The 26,905-nt window shown below is 37.8% G+C and overlaps 1 protein-coding gene across 7 annotated transcripts in view; it reads left to right on the forward strand.

Annotated features, from left to right (window-relative positions):
- Window positions 1-26,905, forward strand: part of PTPRM (protein tyrosine phosphatase receptor type M) — a 490,017-nt gene that overhangs the window by 150,594 nt on the left and 312,518 nt on the right. For all 7 annotated transcript variants that reach the window (XM_072152202.1, XM_072152207.1, XM_072152203.1 and 4 more), the window contains exons 3-5: window positions 3,188-3,459; window positions 16,143-16,221; window positions 18,607-18,722. In XM_072152202.1, coding sequence (XP_072008303.1) covers window positions 3,188-3,459; window positions 16,143-16,221; window positions 18,607-18,722 — 467 coding nt within the window. The remainder of the gene's footprint in view (window positions 1-3,187; window positions 3,460-16,142; window positions 16,222-18,606; window positions 18,723-26,905) is intronic.

The following is a 26,905-nucleotide window of genomic DNA, read 5'->3' on the forward strand; positions in this document are numbered from 1 at the left end:
ATCACTAGTAGAAAAGCATCAATTCTGTACTGGATTTTTTACTATTTAATTTTTTCGTGTTCACCGTATATCCTAATAATCATGTTATCTTTATTCTATGGGTCGATATGATTACTCGGATACCAGACATGAATATTTTTTCTTATGTTTTACTAAATTTGCCAAATAAAAACCTAATGTGGGGGAAAATCTATCATTTGTGCATCGCCATCTTCCAAGTGACATAACATTTTTACTTTTTTGGCTACAGAGCTGGTTGATGGCTTGTTTGCTGTGGGACATGTTGTACTTTGTATTCTGGAGTACATATGTTTTGTTGATCACTTTTTATTGCATTTTTAGTGGGATTCAATAGGTAAAAATCATAATTTTTGGGGGGTTTTTAAAGTTTTTTTTCACGGCATTCATTGTATGGGTTCAATAGTTATTTCATTTTATTCTACGGATTGTTACGGACGCGGTGATACTATATATGTGGGGTTTGTGTTATGATTTAGACTTTTTTTGAGCGTTCTATGTCTCTTTATATGTTTTGGGGCTTATGGGCATTTTTAGTGATTTATAAACTTATTTTTATTGAACCTGTCAGTGGAGCATCTGTGTTAAGCCGGTCTTTCCACTGCCTACAGCTTGTCTCTCTTTGTTTATTTAAATAAACATGTACTCTACATCATTCCATTGATACATGTTTATGGAGGAGATCACTGCCAGTTTTGTGTTTTTTTCGAGTTTTTTTTTTTTTGTGTATGACCAGCTTTAATAATAATTTTTTTTCTTAAATCTCAGTGTTGTCTTGTTGATATTGTCTTAACAATGGCCAAATACCAATAATGTAATAGCAGAATTTCTGAAACGTGACTGGTGACCTCATGCAGATCAGACTGATGGATCTAAGTATGCTGTTGTTTTTTCATATATTACAATGTGTATATTACAGATGGCTAAAATAATAGAAAACAGCGTGCATTTAGTATAGGAAGCTTTTTAGGGAATATGCTTCGTATTTAGAAGTACTTAGCATATTGTTCACTACACCCCTTTCCCTCTATTTTCTAATGTAAGGATTTAATATGGTCTACAGTAGTCTGCAAATACTTTGTTTCTTACAAAACAAAAAGCTTTTATTCCTGCTGCTAGAGGCATTTAGAAAATTAATCCATCTGAAGCATTTGTTCTGAAAATGCAATGCATTATTTTTATTACAGTCTTCATTTTCCGTCCCAAAGTTTGAAAATCCACGCTCTGTACATTTAATAGGTCTGACAAGCTCAGAGGTTTAGAGCTATAATGAAAGATAACAGTATACTGGGCTTATATTTTATCGCCATTTACTTTGGGATTCTGAAATGCTTCAATTTTCTAAAAATATGTCTGTGTTCATGGTATATTTGCATTTGCATGCCTACTGTGCTAAGTCTTCACAGGCAAAGGTCAGCGGGCTTGGGAATGGCTATGAGAGAGTGCACAGGATTACCGAAAAAATTGGTTTTAGTCTTTTGAGTGAAATATAATTTTTTTCTTTGGAGTTGGCATACCTTTAAAGGGATACCTCCATCTGAGCCAGCGGTTACGGCTCTATAGGGCTGTTCTGTGCTGTTTCTGTTCATTCCTCTTTACCTCTATGGGAGTTACAGAAATAGCTGTGTATCTCCCAACCAACTCAGGTACTTGATAGTCTTCTTTCCATTTCTAGCAGAATAGTAATTACTTTATAATCATTTCCTTGCTATAATATAGATCAGATCTCCTTGCACTCACTCACTATAGACTTATAATTATTACAGCAGCCAATCAGAGCAGCAGAGCTACAGTGGAAATAAGTTTCTGACTACCTCGGACCCCCTGTATGTATGTAGCTAAGTTGTACTTAGTAATTACATCTGTGCCCTAATGGAACAAAAAAGCAGCAAGCAGCATGTATGCTACACAGGTTATGGTATGATACGCAGGTTATGGTATAATATACATGTTATGGTATGGTCCACAGGTTATGGTATGGTCCACAGGTTATGGTATGGTCCACAGGTTATGGTATGATACACAGGTTATGGTATGGTCATCAGGTTATGGTATGGTCCACAGGTTATAGTATGGTTTGCAGGTTATGGTATGATACACAGGTTATGGTATAGTGCACAGGTTATGGTATGATACGCAGGATATGGTATGGTACACAGGTTATGGTATGGTGTGCAGGTTATGGTATAATATGCAGGTTTTGGTATGATAGGCAGGTTGTGGTATGATACACAGGTTATGGTATGGTGGACAGGTTATGATATGATACACAGGTTATGGTATAATACACAGGTTATGGTATAATACACAGCTTATGGTATAATACACAGGTTATGGTATGGTCCACAGGTTATGGTATGGTCCACAGGTTATGGTATGGTCCACAGGTTATGGCATGGTCCACAGGTTATAGTATGGTTTGCAGGTTATGGTATGATACACAGGTTATGGTATGGTGGACAGGTTATGATATGATACGCAGGATATGGTATAATACACAGGTTATGATATGATACACAGGTTATGGTATAATACACAGGTTATGGTATAATACACAGGTTATGGTATGGTCCACAGGTTATGGTATGGTCCACAGGTTATGGTATGGTCCACAGGTTATGGCATGGTCCACAGGTTATAGTATGGTTTGCAGGTTATGGTATGATACACAGGTTATGGTATAGTGCACAGGTTATGGTATGATACGCAGGATATGGTATGGTACACAGGTTATGGTATGGTGTGCAGGTTATGGTATAATACGCAGGTTTTGGTATGATAGGCAGGTTATGGTATGATACACAGGTTATGGTATGGTGGACAGGTTATGGTATGATACACAGGTTATGGTATGGTGGACAGGTTATGGTATAATACACAGGTTATGGTATGGTACACAGGTTATGGTATGGTACACAGGTTATGGTATGGTACACAGGTTATGGTATGGTGCACAGGTTATGGTATGATACGCAGGTTGTGGTATGATACGCAGGTTGTGGTATGATACACAGGTTATGTTATGATACGCAGGTTGTGGTATGATACGCAGGTTATGGTATTGTACACAAGTTAAGAAATAGCACTAGTCAATGCATTACATCTATACAAAGATATTTATTATCTGATTTGCATTGATACATTTTACACTTATTCTTTTATGTTTCAGGTTCCTTTATGATGGTTAATACAACTGGAAGACGCATCGGGCAGAAAGCTGTCCTGCTCTTACCGCAATTAAAAGAGAATGACACACACTGCATTGACTTTCATTACTTTGTGTCGAGCAAGAGTGGAGCTCTACCCGGATCTATGAACATTTATGTGACTGTAAACAATGGGGAAAAGGGGAGCTCAATCTGGAATATATCAGGACCAGCAACAGGAACGTGGAACCGAGCAGAACTGGCAATAAGCACCTTCTGGCCCAATTTCTACCAGGTATGATAGTCAACTTGTGAACCTTAAGAATTACATGAGCAAAAATACAAAGCAAATGATTGTATGGGAACCTTATACATAGTAATCTGTCAACTGTATTATGTACAGATAAATCATTATAAGATGGTTATAAGTAAACTGATATCATTCCCTACTCTGAAGTAGGATCTGTAGGTTCTTCCAAGAAGGATTACAGCACAAATCCAGAACATAGATGCCCCCTGTAGGACAGAAGTAGGACTCTTAGGCTACATTCACATGACTGTAGGGGGACGTATCTACAGCTGCAAGCTTGTGGCCGTACATATGTCCCCCATAGACCGTCAATTTGCGCACAGAGTGATACGGTGCTGCATAAGAGCATAGATAGGACTTGTTCTATCTTTCCCCTTGTTATGGCACCGTGCACCGCTATGGGTGACCACTCCTCTTCTCCATTGTGATGAATGCATGCCCTTCTGGCTGCAGCCTGTCGGGCATACGTTTGTGTGAATGTATCCTAAAAGGTATCACCAAGTGCTAAACATACTTTTTAGAAATTTTACAAACATTTTCCATGTCACATATACTTAATCTTAGTATTATATTCTGTGATTTTCAATCTGCCCGTTAATCCCAATAATAGAGGTCTGCTAATCCACAGTCAATAGATGGTGCCATTGGTTATCTACACCCTGTGCCTGCAGGGTATGTCTGAAAAACAATCCAGTCCATTGCTGCCTATGGTGATGAGGCCGCTGTAAAGTTTATTATCAAATGCTGTTAGAGCTTAGGCCAGTGGTTCTTAATGGGGTTTTGGTGTGTCGTTCTCATAGGGTTCGGCAAAGCCTCCGCCATGGAGGCACACACGTTTTTGACTAAAGAAGGGTGAATGTGCATATGAAACTGCTGGGTTCGGTACCTCGAACAAGGGTAAGAGCCACTGGCTTAGGCAAAATTGGAAACCCCCATAATCATAGACAGTCAAAAGAAACCTACATTTAACAAAATAGAAAATTGTGACACATTCCCTTTAAACCAGCATCTTCACCCTGTTTGAAGTCAGAATTCTCCTGCTTTTCAGTTGCTCTGCATTACAGAAGTTATACATTTATAAGGACTATCTATAGAACTAACCCATGAGCACAAACTCTAGTTATTACATAAAACAGACAACATTGCATCTTTGTCATAGCCTTTAGCACAGTGATGGCGAACCTATGGCACTGGTGCCAGAGGTGGCACTCAGAGCCCTTTCTGTGGGCACTCAGGCAATCCTCAGAGAGGACTCCAGGTATCTTCCTGCAGTCCCAGACAGCCCAGAACTTGCTGTGCACAGAGCTACTTTAAAGTAACAGCTGTACCTGGGACTATTTTCTGCTTTATTGATGTCCTCAGGGAGCTGGTATCAATGAAAATTGTGACTGAGCAGGGAGTATAAATCACAAAATTAAATTTCTGCGTTGGCACTTTGCGATAAATAAGCGGGTCTTTGTTGTAGTTTGGGCACTCAGTCTCTAAAAGGTTCGCCATCACTGCTTTAGCATATTAGCATTTGAAATCCTTTACTGAATTTACTGCCATGACAAACTTGGATTTTTATTTTAGAAGAACCAAATCCCCCTCACATTTTCCTGTTATAATTGAATTACTTTACATATCTGAGCACAAGTCGCCCTTTAAAGAAAGTGTATGATGTTTTCTGTAACAAGGAGAGATGACAATAGATATTGTGGCTGTGGGAGGTGATGAATGTCCTTTACATTTAAATGCTCTTGAACATATAATTAAGATAGAAGCCGGTGTGAACTTTACGCCCATCACCATCACAGTAATCACTGGCGCCGCTCCTCCATGTACCATATACACGACCGTTCTGAGAACACAACAATTTGCCAGATAATTATCATCCGCAGCAATTTAAGATGGAAATTATCCAGTGATTAGGCACAAGCTCAGTATCTAATTAATGCCAACTTTTATTTGACCACCGTAATATAATTTCCTTTCACATAAAGTGAGAGTAGCGTCTATCCCTTCACTGCTGTATGGCAGCGACAAATGCAGCCATGAAACGAGAGGAGTTTATGTTTGTCATCATCTTGATTATAAATCATAGAAACATAATTGAGCTTCTTGTAAATATTTGTTGCTTTGCTAAATGAAATATTGCAAACTATAATTTCTACCTGATGTAAGTTAGTTGATGCTGAAGTAGCAGAATGTTCACAGTCCAAATTACAGGGAACCTGTGTAACCACCAGCAGGTCTCTCTCCACTGAAAATGTCTCAGTTGTACAGTAGCTTTGGGAATTAAAAATAGGATTTATCATTAGGAGGCTCCTTTGGACAGTTCTGTGTCTAAATTTGGAGCTCCGCTGCCTGTCAGATTAATTAAGGTGGCTTTGGTTCATTAACCTCTTCGCGGCCGATGGTCATTGATGTCCAGGTCAATTTTTGCAGTTCTGTTATGCGCTTCTTTAAATAGTGATCTCTTTGGAAACGCTTTACATATCAAAACATTTTTTGCTTATTTTGTTTCATGACATGTGAGACTAAGATAGTTTTGTAAATTCCTTTTTGTTTCTTTATAAAATTATCCGCTGAATGACAACAAATGTAAAAAAAGATGTATTTTTTTGTCATTTTTCCAATTAAAGTGTTTTTAAAGGACATTTACCACCAGGATCAAGGCTTGTAAACCAAGCACACTTATCTGTTGTTGTGTGCCGACCTCTTGGGAGAATCTACTCTTCTTTTAGCTTTCCATTGCCTGTTTTTTACCAAAAAGCTTTTAAAATTATGCAAATGAGCCTGAGGGGCTCCATTGGTGTTAATGGAGCCTGGAGTCCCTAAAGCTCATTTGCATACATTTTAAAAGCTTTTTGTTCTTAAAAACAAGAGCATAGGAAGCTCAAAGTAGAGCAGATTCTGCCAGAGGGGTCACACAGCAGCATGTAAGTGTGCTTGGTTTACAATCCTTGATCCTGGTGGTTGATTTCCTTTAAGAATTAGTAAAACTGAATAAACTTTTACAAAAATATGGTATAAATGTACAGTATCGTTCCGTCAATCTTTCCCAGGGTCAGCTACAGATGCAGAGTGTGCATGTACTGTAACTGTAAGCTAATTCTCTCCTACAGCTCCTTCTATACTCTCCCTTATACTAACAGGCTGGAGGGGGCACACTTCAAACGCCTATATCTCCTGAACCCTGGTTCCTAGAAAATAATTCTGGTGTCATATTAAAGAGGAGAATGCTTCACAGAACCAGATATATCCACTCTTTTAGTAACAATTGGACAACTGAGAAATAGAAAGCTGTATATTAAAATCAATTTTTTCCTACAATTTTAAGAGTGGATATCTTTGGTTATATGAAGCATCCATACACTACCTGCATATCATATTGAATATATATATATATATATATATATATATATATATATATATATATATATATATATATATATGTATGTTTAATATGTCACCAGTATTGTGTTTTTAGATGCCAGGGCTCAGGAGATATAGCTGTTTGAAGCTGCTCACTGTTTGGACGTTCATGTACTGAAAAAATGTGCAAATAGAATGTATGGCAGTCATGAATGGGTTAATAAATGTTCTTATGCTCTGATTGCTGGCTAGAATTTTATTCCCCAAAAAGTTACAAAATGTATAAAAGGTCCCAACAGAGCACTGGAGTGACTATACACCTTTTTTGGCAACTTTTGAAAAAGTCATAAATGTGGCTTTGCACGGCGTTGCACTAGAAGTAGTTCCATGTTTACATCAGAACAGTAAAGAGGCATAAATAGTCCTATGCAACTTTTTAGCAGTGAAAAGTCACAAAAAAGCTCAATGCTAAAAAAAAGCCAGACAAGACCTACGATACATAACCCCCGGTGTGTGGCTGTTTACCCCCTATGCATTGGTTTCTTCTATACACTGCATAAGCATCGGGGGCTGCTGACCACTTATGCAAAAGGTTCCTTCTCATACAGCGTATGATGTGAAATAACTTTTTTTATACCCAATTCAACATGGGAGAATTTTGACGGTATAGACAAATGTAAATTGTGTTCTGTACAAAAGAAAGTTTATTGAAGGTTTCGTTTAAATAGAATAAAAGAAAATGTGCACAAATGTTCACACAAAGAGGAAACATTTTGTAGCAGATTTTGAAAGTGGATTTTTAGCCTCTATTCATCAGAAAGAGTCCCTGCACAGAATCCACTTGAAGATAGGTTATGGCCACTAGGTCACTAGTGGGAAAACACTTATTAGGCCTCCCATTTTAATAAATTGAATTATGCACTTTTTGTTATCCCCCATTTGAATAAAACCTTAAAGGCATTTTTAGCTTATCAATATACAGGCAGTCCCCGGGTTACGTACAGGATAGGTTCTGTAGGTTTGTTCTTAAGTTGAGTTTGTATGTAAGTCGGAACCGTATACTTTACTAATGTAACCCCAGTCAAAATGTAGCCTAAGGCTAAAGTACAGTAAATTACCAACATCCAGAGGTCCGTTTGTAACTAGGGGTCGTATGTAAGTTAGGTGTTCTTTAGTAGGGGAACGCCTGTAATATTGTTTGAGGTCCAAAATCAGCATCCCTGAAATCAGCTCCATTCTTAGTGTAGTGGTTGAATCGAATCATTGCAGCTCTCTCATGCACTCTCTTCAATAAGTGAGGGGTATAAGAAAGGGAACAAAGCTTCTGGCACAAAGGACTCATAAGCTAACTAAAGAACCCCATCCTATCTTCACCTCAACAAGTTTGAAAAAAGTAACATATAAACCCAGAGAACAGGTTGATTATCAATAATTGGAGTATAAAATGGATAGACCACCCACAACAGCTAGGGGTACCTCCCGAGTGGCACTCATACCTCCATAGCAAACATTAAGAGCTTATCTACAGACATGGTTTGTAGGAGTGAACCAAATCCCTGTAGCTTTCAACATGTTAAAATGAATATGAGGTGATCTGCAGTAACCTACTTCGATCACTACACAGAGAATGGCGCTCTCTGCTTTCTGTTGCATTTTCTGTTTATTAGATACTTGGTGCTGCTGGTCTGTGGAAGTGCTGGACTTTGTCCCCCAACCAATCTGATAATGAGGGTTTTGACTATGTATAGGCCAGGAAACCACTTAAAAATACTAGTTTTTAATAGTTAAAATACTTTTTTGGGTTGTTTAGCAGAAGGATTGTTATACAGTCTTTGCCCTGCATTGAAACATTTACACCTCTTAGCAGTTTACCACAACCTTCTCAGCAGAATACAGCATCTGGACCTGTATCTTGGGTCTGCTTTCTGATACATATACTGTTTATCCAACTGTAGGAAGATCTGAGTATATCACATGTTTTGGGGACACTCCCTTCATCAAACAATAAGACCATCCTATAACCTCCACAATGGGGGGGGGGGGGGGGCACAAAATAATATTACAAACTATATCTGGTGAAAAAGACAACTCATGAGGGATCTAACAGCTCAGACTTCCTGAATTAGATTATTTAGGAAAATGGGACTTTTTCTCATATATTCTGAAAAAGTCCTGTGAGAAACACATACCTTATGGAAAAAAGCATAAAAGGAACAAGAAAAAGCCTATGTGGCTAACTAGTCTTGTAAGGAAAGCAATAAGCGAGAAAGATAAAGCGTTTAAGGTGCTAAAACGTGAAGGTAGCGATGAGGCATTACAGGATTATAGAGAGAAAAATAAATCCTGTAAAAAGCAGGTAAAGGCCGCAAAAATAGAGACTGAAAGAAATATTGCCAGGGAGAGCAAAAATAATCCCAAATTATTTTTCAAGTATATAAATGATAAGAAACTAAAAACAGAGAGTGTGGGTGCCCTTAGAAATAACATGGGGGTCATGGTGGAAGGAGATGAGGAAAGGGCCAATCTACTGAATGTCGCCTTCTCAACTGTCTTTACCCGGGAAAATCCCCTGGTGGAAGACACAATGAGGAATAATGTTAATTCTTTTTATAATGTCAACAGTTTAACCCAGGAAGAGGTACGGCGCCGCCTCGCAACCACTAAGATAGATAAATCACCTGGGCCAGATGGCATACACCCCCGGGTTCTGCATGAATTATGTACGGTGATAGACAAACCGTTATTTTTAATATTTGAAGATTCACTGAGGACTGGTTATGTTCCACAGGAATGGCGCATAGCAAATGTGGTACCAATATACAAAAAAGGATCAAATAGCGATCCTGGAAACTACAGACCCGTGAGTCTAACTGCTGTGGTGGGGAAAATATTTGAGGGGTTTATTAGAGATGCTATCCTGGAGTATCTCACTGAGCACAACCTTATAACCCAGCGTCAGCATGGGTTTATGAGAGATCGGTCCTGTCAGACTAATCTGATTGATTTCTACGAGGAGGTAAGTTCAAGACTGGATCTGGGGGACGCTGTAGATATTGTATATTTGGACTTTTCAAAGGCATTTGACACCGTGCCACATAAAAGGTTGGTATATAAAATGAGACTGCTGGGAATAGGAGAAAATCTGTGTATTTGGGTAAGTAATTGGCTTAGTGATAGAAAACAGAGGGTGGTCATTAATGGCACATTCTCAGATTGGGTTGATGTTACCAGTGGAGTGCCACAGGGGTCAGTATTGGGGCCACTTCTTTTTAATATTTTTATTAATGACCTTGTAGTGGGTTTACACAGCCAAGTTTCAATATTTGCAGATGATACTAAGCTGTGTAAAGTAATAAATACTGAGGTCGATAGTTTTGCATTACAGAGGGATTTGTGGAAGCTTGAGGAGTGGGCAGAGAAATGGTTGATGAGGTTTAATGTAGATAAATGTAAAGTTATGCACTTGCGCCATGGAAACAAAAAGTATAATTATGTTCTAAACGGTCAATTACTTAGTAAAACTGAAACTGAAAAGGACTTGGGGGTATTGGTGGATGGTAAACTTAATTTTTGTGACCAGAGCCAGGCGGCTGCTGCTAAAGCAAATAAAATAATGGGATGTATCAAGAGAGGAATAGATTCTCATGATAAAGACATAGTTTTGCCCTTATACAAATCCCTGGTCAGACCACACATGGAATATTGTGTACAGTTTTGGGCACCAGTGTATAAAAAGGATATAGTAGAGCTGGAACGGGTGCAGAGGAGAGCAACCAGGATTATTAGGGGAATGGGGGAACTAGAATACACTGACAGACTAAAAAATTTGGGATTATTCAGTTTAGAAAAAAGACAACTGAGGTGAGACCTCATTACAATGTACAAATACCTGAACGGACAGTACAAGGATCTCTCCAAAGATCTTTTTATACCTAGGCCTGTGACCAGGACAAGGGGGCATCCTCTACGCCTAGAGGAGAGGCGATTTTACCATCAACATAGACAAAGGTTCTTTACTGTGCGAGCAGTGAGACTGTGGAACTCTCTGCCGCAGGAGGTTGTTATGGCCGACTCTATGTACATGTTCAAGAGAGGCCTGGATGACTTTCTGGAGAGAAAAAATATCACGGGTTATGGGGATAAAACATTTATTTAATTCTTAAAGGTTGGACTTGATGGACTTGCGTCTCCTTCCAGCCTTATATATACTATGATAGAGAGGGGTAAATACAGTGTCCCTCACCAAGAAAGAAATGGTATTGTCTTTAGCTGCCCATGTGAATCTGTGCTGATGCATGATAAGCAAATGTAGTAAAATGTGGAATTGAAAATTAAGTTATTACTGAACCATATTTGCTTCTTTATTGAGGCTTTCAAGGAAGATATGAACTGAAACCAAAGCATTATATTTGATGTCACATTGGATGGATCAGCCGCTGTCACATTGGATGGATTGACCCATGTATATTGATTTTTGAGGGAACTCCATACTTTGCGGCAAGTGTTTATTTCTTTGGGCAGGAAACGTATTCCATCTTTTTGAGAGGGAACAATATTCCCATTACTCTTGAACAGTGACATGCTGTCTTTGGGCTCCTGGTTGGATGGGTTATGATAATGTACAGCAAGTCCAGCACAAACAGCTGGGGAAAGTTGTGAGGATGAAAGCTAATTTTGCTCTTCAGTGATGCAGGGAGGATCATTGCTGTGGTACGTTGATTCACGGCTTCCTGTTTGGCACATATCTGATGAATAACCTCATGTAAAGCATCTCTCAAAGAGGCGTTCAACCTAGCCAACTGCTGGGGAAGTCAAGCACCACTTTCACACTGTGGTTGAACTGATATTATATGTGAATTTGTGATAAATAATGGAATAAGTATTACTTGAGCACATCCAGAGCCAGGTTAAAGGTTGAATGCCCTTGTGAGACACACCATAGCTTTTTAGAAATTAATGTTTATATTATGTTTTTATTTGTTTTTTTCTTCAGGTATTAAATAACTTTTTTTTATTCCTCGTTTTTTAAGTTTCTATTATAAGACAATAGTAGAGTAGAGTAGAGAGATCCTTTAATATTGTTCTGCATAGCTGCAGACAAAGGAGCCCTGATAACTTGGCTGATATCACAATCATGTATATTAGGTCTAATTAGAGAATGGTCACAAAACTGGATTAGTACTGAAGTAGCATAGCCAGTTAGGGTTTTTTCATATCATCAATTCTTTTTCTTCCTGTTTTTTCTGTCTTTTTTGGCGCATTGCAATTTTTGCACCTTTTTGGGGACATTTTGAAATTTACACCGGGCATTTGTTTATCGTCAGTAAGACACATTTATCTTCAATTCCAGATGTGCTAAATGTCGCAAATGACATTTATCATTTCAACTCTAAAATTTGCAAAATTTTTGGCACAAAAAACTCCAGACAAAACCCTACTTAAAGGGTGATTCTCACTTTGGCATATTAATGTTATTGTTTGTATGATGAAAAATAATAACATTTTCCAATATACTTTCTATATGACTTCCTCGCAGTTTTCTAGATCTCTGCTTGTTGTCCTTCTATAAAATTGTCCTTCATTGTTTATTTCTACTGGACAGAAATCTGACCATGGTCACACAGGTGCAGAGAAAAAAACTAAATATTTTGAAGTTAAATAAAGAAAATAAAAATACGTTAAAAATAAATATTTCTGTTTCTTAATTTTCTACCTCTCTACAAAGGAATTTTCTTTCCTTTTTGTACCTGCTGAAGTCAAGGCTGGTATGATAAAAGGTGCAGGGATGAGGATAGAATAAAAATATCATTTGGCAAGCTAGACAAGAGATGGAGCATAAATGATGGAGAACACAGCACTGGAGTAAGTCACACATTTTCTCTCCAGAGATATATTGGAAGTGTCAGCTTTGTTTTAGTATAACTGCATTAAAATGCCACTCTAATGACTGTCATATTTCTTTCATGATGTCTTTAATGTGTAAGCACTCAAAATGGGATCTAAGCTGGGGGTACTGCAAACATTTGCATCCACCATCAATTTAATATAGTCTAGAACTCAAAACTCTATATTCTGTGTGAGCACTTCACATTTTATTTACTGGCTGACAAATGTTCTTGCCCATTACATTGTATTCAATTATAACAAATATTTATTAGTTACATCATCATTTTTGGTATGTACTGTAATAATGTATGCAAATGGTAAAAATGGAAAAATATTTGTAGAATGCAATATTCGAAGACCTGCTTCAAACAAACATGTTAAGCCTTTGAAAATAGAATCATAGGGGAATATTTATCATACGCCGGCGCTCGTACGTTGATGTATGATTGCCCCGCCGCTGCACTTTTGCAGTGGCATACATTAAAAGGCTTCTGCAGGTCCTGGCGTAGAAAATGTGGAAAGTCGCCGGCAGCAGCGGGTGTGCCACCGCGAGGACAGGAACGCCCCGTACCAGCCCACTTCCAGCGTGAGGTGGCTCAGAGGTCCTGATAAATATTCCCAATAGGTTCGGTGGTCTGTTTGTGACTACAGCTTCTGTAACAGATGGCAACTGTAACACCAAAGTTGAAGACCGAAGGGGCTGTATAAAGCGGATATACCGTAGTTCTAACACAACGCTGCAGTCCCTTCATTCCTTCTTTCTCAAGACCAGTGGAGATCTCAGAAAACAAACACCCGCCACTCATGGGCCCAGATTTGTTAATGCGCCTGCACCAGTTACCGGTATGACTTTGCACATTCTTTTCAGTGCAAACTGCTTGCAAATGTATTTAGAAAGTGTCCATGACACATTTGTGTCGCAACTGCACTACACCCGTCGCAACACAAAATTCAGCACTAAAAGGGGCGTTCCGGTGAACGGTCGGACCGTGCGCAACATTTATCATGCAGTGTCTGACAGAATTGTGTTGCGCATCCCATGTTAAAGGTGCACCGAAACAAAGTTGCTGCTCTCTGTAAGAGGAGTGAAGGGAGCATGAGATTCATAAAGAACGTGTGCCCCAATTCATGAATCTGGTGCACCCTGCACACTTAACAGGCATATTGCACCTTGCCTATTTCGGCTTTATGTTTGATCACTCAGTTTAGGCTGTAAAGGATGCTATTCCACTTGGAATAAAAGTGTAAAAAGATGTTCTTTATTGCAATTTTTAATGTCACATCCCGCCTTAGGCAAGTGCCTATTCCTGCTTGTGCCTCGGCCTTGTTCGGACTACATTGTGACTTTTCAGTGTATTTTCGGCCCCTTGTTCTCCCGATGACTTTTGTTTTTGATTGGGTATAAGTTTGTGGCATTACATCACAGTACAGTTTATGACTTGCAATATTACAGGTTGGGCTCATTCACACTGCCGTCTGCGGGGCCGTACATGCGGCTGCAAATTTGCGGCCGCATGTATGTCCCCATAGACGGCAATAGCGGCGCGGCACAGATACGGTGCCACACATGTGTGGCACCGATCCGGCCCGCACACCGCAAAAAGATAGAGCTTGCTCTATCTTTCGGCGTGTGTGCGGCCGTGCGCCGCTATTCTCTATGGAAGGAGGAGGGGTCACCTCCTCCTCCTCTCCAGCACACGGCGGTATGCCCGCAGGGTGGGCATACCACGTGTGAATGAACCCTATAGCTCGCACCTCTGTATGTGCAGTAGTAGTTCTTGTCAGATTTATAATAGTGGAAGGACCAGCAGCTTGTCATAGAGAGTAATCTCTGATACTGATGCTACAACTCATGTCATTGATCTTTGTTAGACAACTGAGGCATATCTGCATAGAGGCAGATGGAACATTAAATATTCCAGATATTGATAAACCTACGGGAGTAGCACTGGGACCTTCTCACATTGTGCTCTCCAGAACCGACATGATATTGATGCATCTGTACAAACAGTTTCTCCTTCCAGTGAAGTCCCCAGACATCAGTCACTTCTCCCTGGGCTTTCATTAGTAGATACTTGGCAAACATGTGAAGGGGTTTTACTTTTTTTTTTATTTTAAAGACAAACAGAGCAGAACGCTTATCTATTCTGCTAGCTTTCCCCATTACACTGTCACAGGGGTGATTGTAAGACCCCTGTGGTGACAGCTGATTGGTGTTAATGCTTTGATAGTTAACTAGGGCACTCCCTTCTTATTGTTTATTAGTATTACATTATAAAGGCCTTTACTAAACAAAAAATTAATAAAAATAGAGCTATCTTTCTGAATATTTTTGTATTTATAAACCATAAATTCTTGTCCAGGAGACAGAAATCCCATGTCCATTTTTAGATGTTCATCTTCATTACTGTATGGATGATATGGTTACACATAACTGGCAAATGCTGTAACATCCTAATAGACAGGGACCTAGAAATAATGGATAGTAATAGAACTATTATTGTGACAATGTAAGTAAGAAACTGAATTACTTAAATCTGAACATATATACATTAGATAACATGTGCATCCAGCAGCTATCTCAACAGCAAATTCATAGTATGTCTTGTAGGCATTTTCATCCCAGAGAAGACTTTAGGTCACATTTACTACAACCCCCGCCCCAGTTTTCTGTCGGACTTTACACGTTCTTTTATGTGCAAGCTGCTTGCACATGTATTTAAGAAGTGTCTGCGCCACATGTGTCGCACGCAACTCATTTGTGTCGGGGCTGCACTATACCTGACCCAACACAAAATTCTGGACCGAAAGGGGCCTTCTGGTGCTCAGTCGTGCCGTGCACCACATTTATCATGCAGTGTCGCATACCTCATGTTAAAAGTGCATCAAAAAAAGTTGGTGCACTCTGTCGGAGCGGAGCAGGGAGCGCCAGATTCATGCAGAACGTGATCCAGAAATCCTGATTCTGGTGCACTCTGCACTATACACAGGCAAATTGCACATAGTACAGTTTGGACCGTTTTTGAAAAATGTGGACCATTATGTTAAAGCATTTTTGCCACTAATCTTTACTAGATGCTCTTGGCACACCTCTCCAACCTCAGTTATGGGAGTGGTTATGATGATGGGGTGTGTATACAGTAATGTCTGCACCCACTATTCCATCTGCTAGAAGCCAGCAGGACATGGGACGTCACAGGAAATACTATGTCCTGCTGTTGGAGGGTCATATCATGTGGCAGTCACAGCTGCTTTACACCAACTTTACCAAGATTATAGTACTATATGGGTGACCCTGGTAAAGTTTAATAGTAGTGGACAACCCCTTAAAATCTACTGCTTATACCCAAATATTCTCTAACTATATTTTGCATGTTTGCACAATGATAAAAGACTGATGCATTTATCCCTTTTTTGTTTTACAGGTTTATTTTGAAGTGATTACCTTTGAGCAGCATGGATACATAGCTATAGATGAAGTTAAGGTCCTAAGGCACCCTTGTGGTGAGTTTTATTTGTATCATTATTGAAAAGATATGCACCCTTATAATGAAATGAGCAGTGAAAACCTTCAATCATTACTAACCTACTACTAGAAATGAATAGAGCAGGTGAAAATAATAAACTTTATTATATACTTCATAAAAAGACATCTACCACCAGGAACAATAATAGTAAACCATGCACATTGACATACTAGGGTGTGCTCCTCTGGTAGGATGTGCAATTCTTTTAGCTTTTTATGCAACACAAAATTATGCAAATGAGCCTGAGGGACTCCAGGCTCTATAGGTCTTAATGGAGCCTGGAGTCCCTCAGGCTCATTCAAATGATTATTTTCTTAAAAACAAGGGCATAGCAAGCTTAAAGAAGAGCAGAGTATGTCAGTGTGCTCCGTTTACAATCCCTGATCCTGGTGGTAGATGTCCTTTAAGTAAAACAGCTGTTCTGTTCCTTTTTTGCTCTTATTTCTCTTGTAGTGAGCAATGTATCTGAGTTCCCCTACAAAGCATAGCTATAAGGGGGAAGTCTAAAGATTAACTCTTTCCATACCTAGAGACTATTTCTCTTGATAAAAGACAGAAAGCTGATTTACACAAACTTCTTAAATTAGGAGAAAGGTAGTTTAAAAAGATGGAACATGTTTCTTTAATAAAATGTATTTATACTTTTATCATCTTCACTATTGATTTATGGAATTTTGTTAATGGTTAGTTACTTTTTAAGACCTTTTTGATCAGAATTGGCATTCCCATTACAGTAGATAGGTAGTCAGATTTGTTGAATACAATAGATTATATTAGAATCCCAAATACAGAAATACAATGAAAATATTACATTAGCAATGTTACTACCAAGGTTTTCTTTTATTCCAGTATGTGAATAATCTTTTGTAAATTAACAATGTAAGAGATTAAAGGCTTCAGTTTTGTCCGGATAAACATGTAGAATTTGCCTTTAGCCTGAGTTGTGCTAAATGACTTTGGCAACTTCTTTGTTAGTAATCAGTGTAAACTTTGAACAGACACTGGAAGATATCCACAAACAAATGTTTCTGGATAGAAGATAATAGAATGTGAACCATCATAACCAGCCACCAGCACATCCTCCCAGCCAGATTTTCATTGTTGTTTCATAGGAAAGAGGGTAATAAGTCAATGCCATATCCAGATCAGGCATGATGACAGAATTTGTTATTATTCTTACCCTTGTTGCCCAAGACACAGACGTTTAATACTGCAAACATATTTTAAAAGCATATCCCGACAATAGTCCAATATTGAAATCTAACTTGTTTTCTTAACAGTATATGATAGCTAACTCATTATACCAGCATAAAAAATTAAAAGGAATCACCATGAAGTAAATAGAGGAAGCATTAAGGCAATATTTGTCTTAAAGGACCTCTACCACATGGATCAAGGATTGTAAACCAAGCAAACTGACATACAGTATATGTAACCCCTCTGGCAGGAACTGCTCTTCTTTTCGGATTTAAAACGTTTTTTAAAATTATGCAAATGAGCCTGAGGGGCTCTAGGCTCCATAGATATCAATGGAGCCTGGAGCCCCTCAAGCTCATATAATTTGTACAAAAAAAATAAAAACAGGGGCTTAAGAAGCTAAAAGAAGAGCAGATCCTGCCAGAGTGGGCACACACGAGTATATCAGTGTGGTTGCTTTACAATCCTTCATCCTGGCGGTAGATATCCTTAAAAAAATTATATACAAGCATACATAGAAGTAAATAGTGTTCATCCTAGGTAGTGTGCAGACTTATGGATGATTATAGATTCTTTATTAAACTGACAGCAGCAGGGGAGAAGGTGGACTGTGTGGGAACATGAGAGCAGAGTGTACACAGAGCAGACATGACAAAGCTGCTTCCTGTACTTACTGAGCAGAGACCAGAGATAGCTCAGTGGATGGTCCCGAATCCTTCTTAGCAACCAAAATACCAAGCAGTCGGGAGAGATCTGAAACAGGATGATAGCAAAAGATTAGAAGGGAAGAAGCCTAAGTAAGGTAATAAATGTACCTATTGGAAAAATGTTAATTTTTTAATTATTGCAGCTATAGAAACATTTTTAATCAAATTTGCAGTTGCAATTTAAAAGGTGTCCATGAAAAGTTTTAACATTTGAGACAATGACTTCATCAGGATCTACTACATATCATCTTGAGATGGCTGTAATGCAGACACACGGATAGCATAGCGCCTATACTAACTTAGTGATTCACATAATAATTGAATTGCAGTCTTATTTTTTTTCTTTTTTTTTACGCAACACAACATGTTGTTTTAAGGATAATTTCATAACAACTAGCCAAATTAGCTTTAACTGTGGTTTACTTTACAGTAAATGTTCTTTTACTGTTGTTTTTCAGGTAAAACGCCTCACTTTATACGGGTAAAAAATGAGGATGTTAATGCAGGAAAGTCTGCAACCTTCACATGTGTGGCAAATGGAAAGACCACACCAAGTGACAGACTGTGGCTTCAGGTACTTTATTTCTAAAATGTTATTATCTCAAAATAATATATCATTGTTTTGGTCACCTGTGCTGTTAAAAAGTCTTTGAGGTATAAGAAAACCAGGAAAGTACATGTTCTAAATGCTATATCAAGCTATATATTTGATCTATTTGATCTCCATGTAGCCTGATCTTACAGTCATTGTGGCGTAACTAGGAGAGGCAAGGCCCCATAGTGGACTTCTGAATGGGGCCCCATTTACCCCTTAAAAATATAAATACAGCATATATATGCATATATATAACCATATGCATCATATACACAGCCATACAACATATACACATCATATATGCATACACATTTAGAGCATATATACGCATCACATATAGCATATTCAGATGCAATACCCCAGTTGCCTGGGGCCCCTGACACTATGGGCCCCATAGCAGCTGCTATGGCTGCTACCCCTGTAGTTATGCCCCTGCATGTAGTCTTCCGAGTGCCTCCTATCCTTTTCTCAATTTCTAGCTGGGCTACTGATTTCTGTAAAATTTCTTGGACAAACATTTTAATTTGCCCTGTCAAGGGGAAGGAGGCACAAATATAAGAGAAAGTGAGTGAAAGACTACAGACTACAAATACTGTTCTTTGTTGGGTGTCTGCCCTGAGTGTCTGCTTATGAGCTATTGACTGGAAATGGTAAAAAATTACTAATCAGTTACTGACCTTTTTTATTTATTTTTATTGTTCAAAATGATGAGCTGAAACTATAAAAAAATTATAAGGCTACATTCACATCTCGTTTTATGTATACATGCTGTGTATATGCCAGGAAAGTTCCCTGCAAACACACTTCCAGTGAACATATGTACGCTAAACTTATCCATACACATATAACATGAAGTTGGAGGCATTTGCTTGCCTATGTCTGCTTAGACATATGTTGTATCCAGCAGCTGCCACGTGACATATATTTTCATCAGTGGCCGTAATAGTCTGGGGTGGGATGCAGGGGCAGATGCAACTGTATTACATCCATCTCCAATCTCCGCTGAGCATAGGGACATTTAAGGACAGTTGTATAACTGGGGAAAAACCCTGAACATGGACATTAGTAAGTCACTGCCTGCTGCAGATGTCCATTCCATTTCCCACTTTAAGGGGGTAAGAAACAGAAGAATACATGTGTATACATTGGGATACAGTCTAGCTCTTTGTTCAGATATATCATCAATCCGCCTCACATATCCTTATATTGAAGAATAATAACCAGATGTGAACGTAGCCTAACACATGTCACCATATAGGAAGTCCAGAACTATTGTCCAATCATTGTTCTAAAAATTGTTCACTTAGAGAGCAGACCAATCATATGTAGAAGCTGTCTTGGAGATTTTGCCATTGAAACTTAAACATCAACTTCTTACCTGATTTCAGAAAATATGTTTAGCTGGTATATCCGTAACAAAAACTTGTCGCTTCACAATTTTCTCTGCAGTGAATAAACAAACATGTTGTAAAATAGTGGCATTACCGATCCAGACTGCAGTGTAAATCCAATGTTCTCATTAGCTGATACACTAAAAAATAAACTTGCCACCAAATAAATGTGAGGATGGCACTAATGAAAGGATGTTTATGATTAACAGATGTGTCCCATCTGCTTCGATTTTCTTTGTCACATCTGCTGACAACACAAGCAAGCACTAAAATGGGCATAATATTTCTTTTGTATTGACTCACTAAACAAGGAAAATAATTATATTGCATATGTTGATAGAGGTGTTTATATCTCACTTGTAGTGTGCAATTATGCTACGGGCAAAGGAAAAGACTGGGTATTAGCTGAGGCTTGTCACCATGGAAATTTGACTGCAGCGCTCTGTTTGTGTAAGATCAGACAATGTCATTTGCAAGCCAAAAAGTAATTAATAAAAGTTGAAGAGGATTACATGTCAGTTTATTTTGTCTGCTTCTTTTTTTGAAGCTTTCTTCACTCAACTTTTGTTATGTTGTCTGCATCTTGAATTTTTCTTTCCATCAGTTTGTATCTCAGCTGTCACAAGGTGTCATAACAGAAATGATACAGAAATATTTTCATCTCCCAATTACAGTCATTCATAGAATCTTCCATGACAATTATATTAACACTCTGCAATTAGCTGCTGCATGACATGAAGAGAAGCGCTTTCCAACCAGAATATTCCCATGAGTGCCATGGTAATGTGTATATTATAGCGTATATCTTAAAGACAAAGATCTAAAAATGGAAAGCCATTGGATTCAGAACCAGAGGGATCCTGTTGACTTGAAGAAAAGCTAATCCTTTTAATGAGTTACCTCCTATCTATTTCTGTCTTCAACCAAGAAACTTCTGTAAAGCTGCTTATGAAATTGTATACCAATGACAGCCGCCATTATAGGAAAATAAGGCAAATCAGGAAATAAATACATGAAAAAGTGATTTCCCTTTACCTGTTAGTATCACAGTGTTGTTGTAGGGCTGTGAATTCAGTAATCCAAAAGATAAGTACTCAGAATCCTCTGATTACCCATATTACAACTTCTCCATAAATGAAATAAACATTTAAAATCTGTATATGCAATTTTAGCTACTTTATACTAGCAGCACTAAGATGCCTGCAAGTCTGCCTAGTAATGAACTTTCTTCCTGTTTCACTGTTCTTGTGCAGAACTTGTTTGGACATTGGATTAAGGCCCCTAATTTGTCTAATGAAGAGGAAAGAACAAAGTAGAGTCAATGAGGGAAATATATCATACACCAGTGCTTTGTGCGTATGATGAAAGCCCCGCCCCTTCAGCAAGCCAGATACATCAGGAAGCTCCTCCAGCAACCAGGCTAGAAGGACCACGGGCTATAGGGAGTGCACAGGTGTGAGGCAGGAACGCCCCCTTCAAGCCCACTCTGCCGATGGCCACATCCCCCTTCATGCCCCTCCACACCCACTTGGTGGCTCACAAGGAATTGGGATTATTTCAGAAAACTAGCCTACAATCCCTGATAGCCTTGTTTTTTTACCAAAAAAATGAATAGAATTGAACATATATTTATAATGCAGGTTAATGCAGTAAGGCTTTTTTTTATATAATATACCATACAATATATATGGTTAAAGCTCCGAAAGACATTTCATATTTGTAAAATAATAGATTGCGAGCAGTTGACAGATGCATCTCTTGTGGAGCACTTGTGCCATTTGTCATGAATAACTCTCCAAGTTTGCCAATGTCTGCACCACACAACAGCCAAATAAATCCAACACAGAGGAATTATTTTTGGTTTTGGTTGTCATCTGTCCTGCTCTTTCATTTCACAAAATTTGGCAAAAATTGATCTAAAGTGGTTGTTATCTAAAACCTCTAGTTTTAGAAGCACGAGTTTAAAGGGATTTCCCTCTGAGGATCGGTGGTCTATACAGTACTATATGTATTAGAGAAAACAAAATGTTCATTATTATTAATGGTGGCATTTTGAAATTGAAATAATGAATGTATCAGAAACAAAAATGCAAATGTGCAGTATTAAATCTTTATATTACTGAATTCCAATATATTGCCAGTTCATGGGTAGTTAAGTGGGAGAGGTGAAAGTTACTGTCAGCAGTGGCTTATCGTGTCCTGAACAATGGTTTCTTCCCCTTTACCACATAAAATAAATTTTGTTTAAAATGCAGGGAAGCAAGAAATGGTGTAAGAAAATAGGGTAGCATTGTGTCACTAACAGATCTGCACTTTCCCACTCATAGGAATCTCTGGCAGCATCAAAGCAAAGGTTCTGTACAGAGCTATACAAAATAATGGCGGTAAATTGGGAAAAAATTTTTATGTTTGAGCTTTAGTGGCATCATATAGAGAACTAATACAGATTTAGGTACTTTTCTCTACTTTTTATGAGCTCAGAAAATCTTGTTTTTTTCTAATTTGATTTATGTTTCAGTTTCTATTTCCTAAGAAGTGTCTACTTCAGATGTCAAAAATGTAATTAATGATAATACTTTATAAAATATAGACACCAGCTGGCTGTCCAAAAATATCCTACTCTGCATATATTGGGTTAAGTAAATTTTGCTGTGTAAGTTATTGTGTAGACTTAAAGCATTATATTTTATTAATCTAAGAAGCCTGTACTGGAATGAGGTTATTCTCATGCAAATTAGACTTATAGCTACTTTTGTGCAATGTGCGAACTCTTAAGATCTTAACACATGAGTAGTAATTTGCTAAAAAAAATACTTATTATGCAGTTTCAGCAATAGTTGTAGCAATGATCAGACTCATAATTTAAATAAATTGAAACTCCAGGAGCAGCATTACAATAAGTAAATCAATCTCTGAACATTGTACAAGCAACTCTTCAGCTTCACCACTGCTGTTTTATGGGAAGTCCAGGTCAATTGTCTGTTACTGTCCGCATTGCTAGATAAAGGAGCTTTTCACTTTGCTATTACTCCACATTACCTCACTTAGAAAATGACTGTTTCTTAAATTATGGCATAGTTTATGCCACTGAAACATTTAATCATGTCATCTGTTCTCAGAAGTAATTTTGTTTAATACATTTGTATCGTTGGAATCGTACAGTAATTTAATGTCTTGGCCAAATGCCTCCTCGGAGTTTAGCTTGCCATTTGAAAATTGCAAGTATTAAAACATCAAATTCCTAAAATTGCAGAGATATAAGTAAAAGCTGGTTATCAATTGTTACCCAAGGATTAACTTTGTGGATTATATTCAGCTTGACGATGAAATATGGCAAGTGCTTAAGTCATAAGCTCAATAGTGGATTGGAAAATGGGATTTCACCTCACAGATAGCAGAATCCCTGAAGAATGGTCTTCTGGGGCCATAAAATGTTAGCATTGGGTCTGACATTTCAGACTTTAATGTTGCACATTTCTGACATGATAATTATAGTTTACTTGAGATTATTTTTCACTTTCACTCAAAATTCTGGTTCATCTTTAAGTTTTTTTTTTCTTTTACCTGATCAAGGATAAAGTTGTGGATGGAAAACCTCACTAATAAAAGAGCCTAAACAAGTTCATCATATTACCAATGTCTCTCGCCATATTCAATGCATAATGAAGCTAATTGCAGTACAGGTAATGTCATATTTTGAAGAGTTATTAGCTGTGATGCTTAAAGGGGTAGTCTGACCACTTAATTTTTACATTAATAAAGGATAGGAGTATAAAATCACAAAATAAGTCCAGCATTACCACTTCAGCACTTTTCCCATCCAATATGCCCACCACTGATCTGTGTTTCCACATTTCTCCTGACACACAGGAAATGATAGTTCAGCCAATTGGAGGCTTCAGCAGTGACTTGATTGGCAGAGAAGTCATTTCCTGTAGATGAAGATAAAAACAGGAAGTTTAGACATTTGTACAAACCATGAGCATATGAAATGTTGTTTTATTTTATAATTATATACCAAACTATTACTGGATGTAATAAAGCAAATGACTGATACCCAGTTGTGTTCTCCCTCTATAGACTAGAGTTGAGATCAACTGCAGATAGTGCCTTTGCCTAGGATATATTTAAAGTTAATGGCCTATTGCTTTCAGTATAACCCATGTAATATAAAAAGAATCAGTCTGTCAGCTTCACTGACAACAATGCAAAGCTGTCAACTCTTTAATGAGGAGAATTCAGTCAGTTTATATTTTTCTGATGATGATGTAGTTGCATAAAGGACCATTGCATGTCCACCAATGCTTGTACTGTAAATAGAATTGATGGACCCTATAATAATAAGACTACAGTCAGTCCCCTATCTACATACAAGATAGGTTGTGGAGTTTTGTTCTTAAGCTGAATTTGTTTGTAAGTCGAAACTGTATATTTTATAATTGTAACCTCAGACAAAAAAATGTTGGTCTCTGGCACATTTGGATTTTAAAAATGTAGGGTTGTCATAAGAACCAGGATTAAGAATGAAGCTTCATTGCAAACAACTTTGATAACTGTTAGAGCTGTTTATTTTAGCCTGCGGCTCAAGTACAGTAAATTCTCAACATCCAGAGGTGCGTTTGTAACTAGGGGTCGTCTGTAAGTCGGGTGTTCTTAAGTAGGGGACCACCTGTATAACTAGTTTCCAGAGAAAATTGACTACATAAATCATAAACCACTTTACAGAGATTCTCTTATTAACCCCTTATCACCGACACTAGTTTTCAGCTCAATGACCAGACTCGATTTTTCAAATCTGACATGTCTCACGATAATTGGTTATAACTTCGGAACGCTTTAACATATCCGGGTGATTTTGAGAATGTTTTCTCGTGACACATTGTACTTCATGTTAGTTGTAAAATTTAAGTGATAAGTTTTGCGTTTCGTTCTGAAAAAAAGTAAAAATTTGGCAAAAGTTTGTAAAAATTCTTCATTTTCCAAGTTTGAAATGTTCTTGTTTCCAGACAAGATGTAAAACTACCCAAAAAGTTTGATAATTAACATTTACAGAATATCTGCTTTATGTTGGGGTGATATTTTATGCTTCTGGTCATTTTTCTAGGATGTTATGAGGCGCAGAACTTTAGGTGCGATTTTTCTTATTTTCATGAAAATTGCCAAAACTCACATTTTGAGGGACAACTCAGCTTTCAGGTGACTTTGAGAGGCCTAAATAATAGTAAAACCCCATAAATTACCCCACTATAGAAAGTTCACCCCTCAATGTATGTAAAACAACTTCTATTAAGTCTATTAACCCTTTAAGTGTTTCACATGGGTTAAAAAATATGGACCTGCGATTTAGAAACTATAGAATTTTTTTGGAAAATACATTCATTTAGGCCAAAACTGACATTTTCAGAATAAATTAAATGATGAAACGCACTGCAACGCTTGATGCCCAATTCCTCCCGAGTGTACTGATACCCCATATGTGGTGGTAAACTTCTATACGGGCGCACGGCCGAGTATAGAATGAATGGAGGCGCCATTCACAGCAGATTTGTATTGTCACATTGTACAACCTATAAATTTTATTTTTTTTGGTAATGCTTATTATGTACGGGATGAGATACAATGTATAGATAATTTATTTTGTGAGTCTAAAGCTTATTCATGAGATTTTATTAACTATTTCAAGGGGGCACAAACAAAATAATCAATTTTTATTTTGGATTGTTAGCATTTTTTTTCCCCCGCTCACCGTAACATAAAAATAATATTTTATCTTTGGTTCACTACAATTGCAGTGATACCTCATTTATATAGTTTTTCTTATTTTTGCTCAATTTTTCTGAGCAAAACCAATATTGGAGAAAATCGCATTGTTTTTACTATTGACAACTTTTCAGGGCCATAACTTCTGTATTTTTCTGTTGTCAGATCTGGTTGAAGGCTTATTTTTTCAGTCGTATCATATTAGGGAACGTAGCTTTTTTTGATCACTTTTTAGAACATTTTTTGTGATGGTGTTTGATGGAAAATGGTATATTATGGGAAGTTTTTTTTTTACGTAGTTCACTGAGTGGGTTCAATATTGACTTAGATTTATTGTAAAGATTAATACGGACGCGGTGATACCAAATATGTACGTGTTTTTGTGTTTTATTTACTTTATTTGCATTTTATGTGTTACTGGGGAGATTATGGGACTTTTATTTTATTTATTTATTTGATTATATTATAAAAAGATAAAAAAAAAATTTTTTGAACTTTTTTTACATTTTCTACTTCTTGGCTTGAATAAGCGATCATCCGATATCACAGCCCGACACCGGCACCAGCGAGACCCGGTGTGCCGAAATCTTCTTCTGACGCGCCGCCATAGAAAGGCGTACGCGTCAGAAGAAGTACCCTTAATGACCGCCGTAAAAAGCCGATACGGCGGTCATTAAGGGGTTAAACAACAACAATAATAATAATAATTCCTTTATTTATATAGCACATACAGATTATGCAGCTCTGCACAGAGCAACAACATTGTTGACAACTGCCCAAAGATTTAAAGGGAATTTATCATAGAAGGTTTTGTGATGTTTCCACTAATCTGGAATGCTCCAAAAGAAGCACCTTGGAAATGGAACACTGGAGGTTTTCTTTTTTTTGTATATATATGTTATACCTACCCGGCCACCATGGGATTTACCAGTTCTGTGGACTGTGTAACAGTCCTTCTTATCTAAATGACACATGTATCAATCTTTGTGCCTGCCACCAAAACAGCCTTAT

The sequence above is a fragment of the Engystomops pustulosus genome, chromosome 5 (assembly GCF_040894005.1).
Source record: "Engystomops pustulosus chromosome 5, aEngPut4.maternal, whole genome shotgun sequence".
NCBI lineage: Eukaryota > Metazoa > Chordata > Amphibia > Anura > Leptodactylidae > Engystomops > Engystomops pustulosus.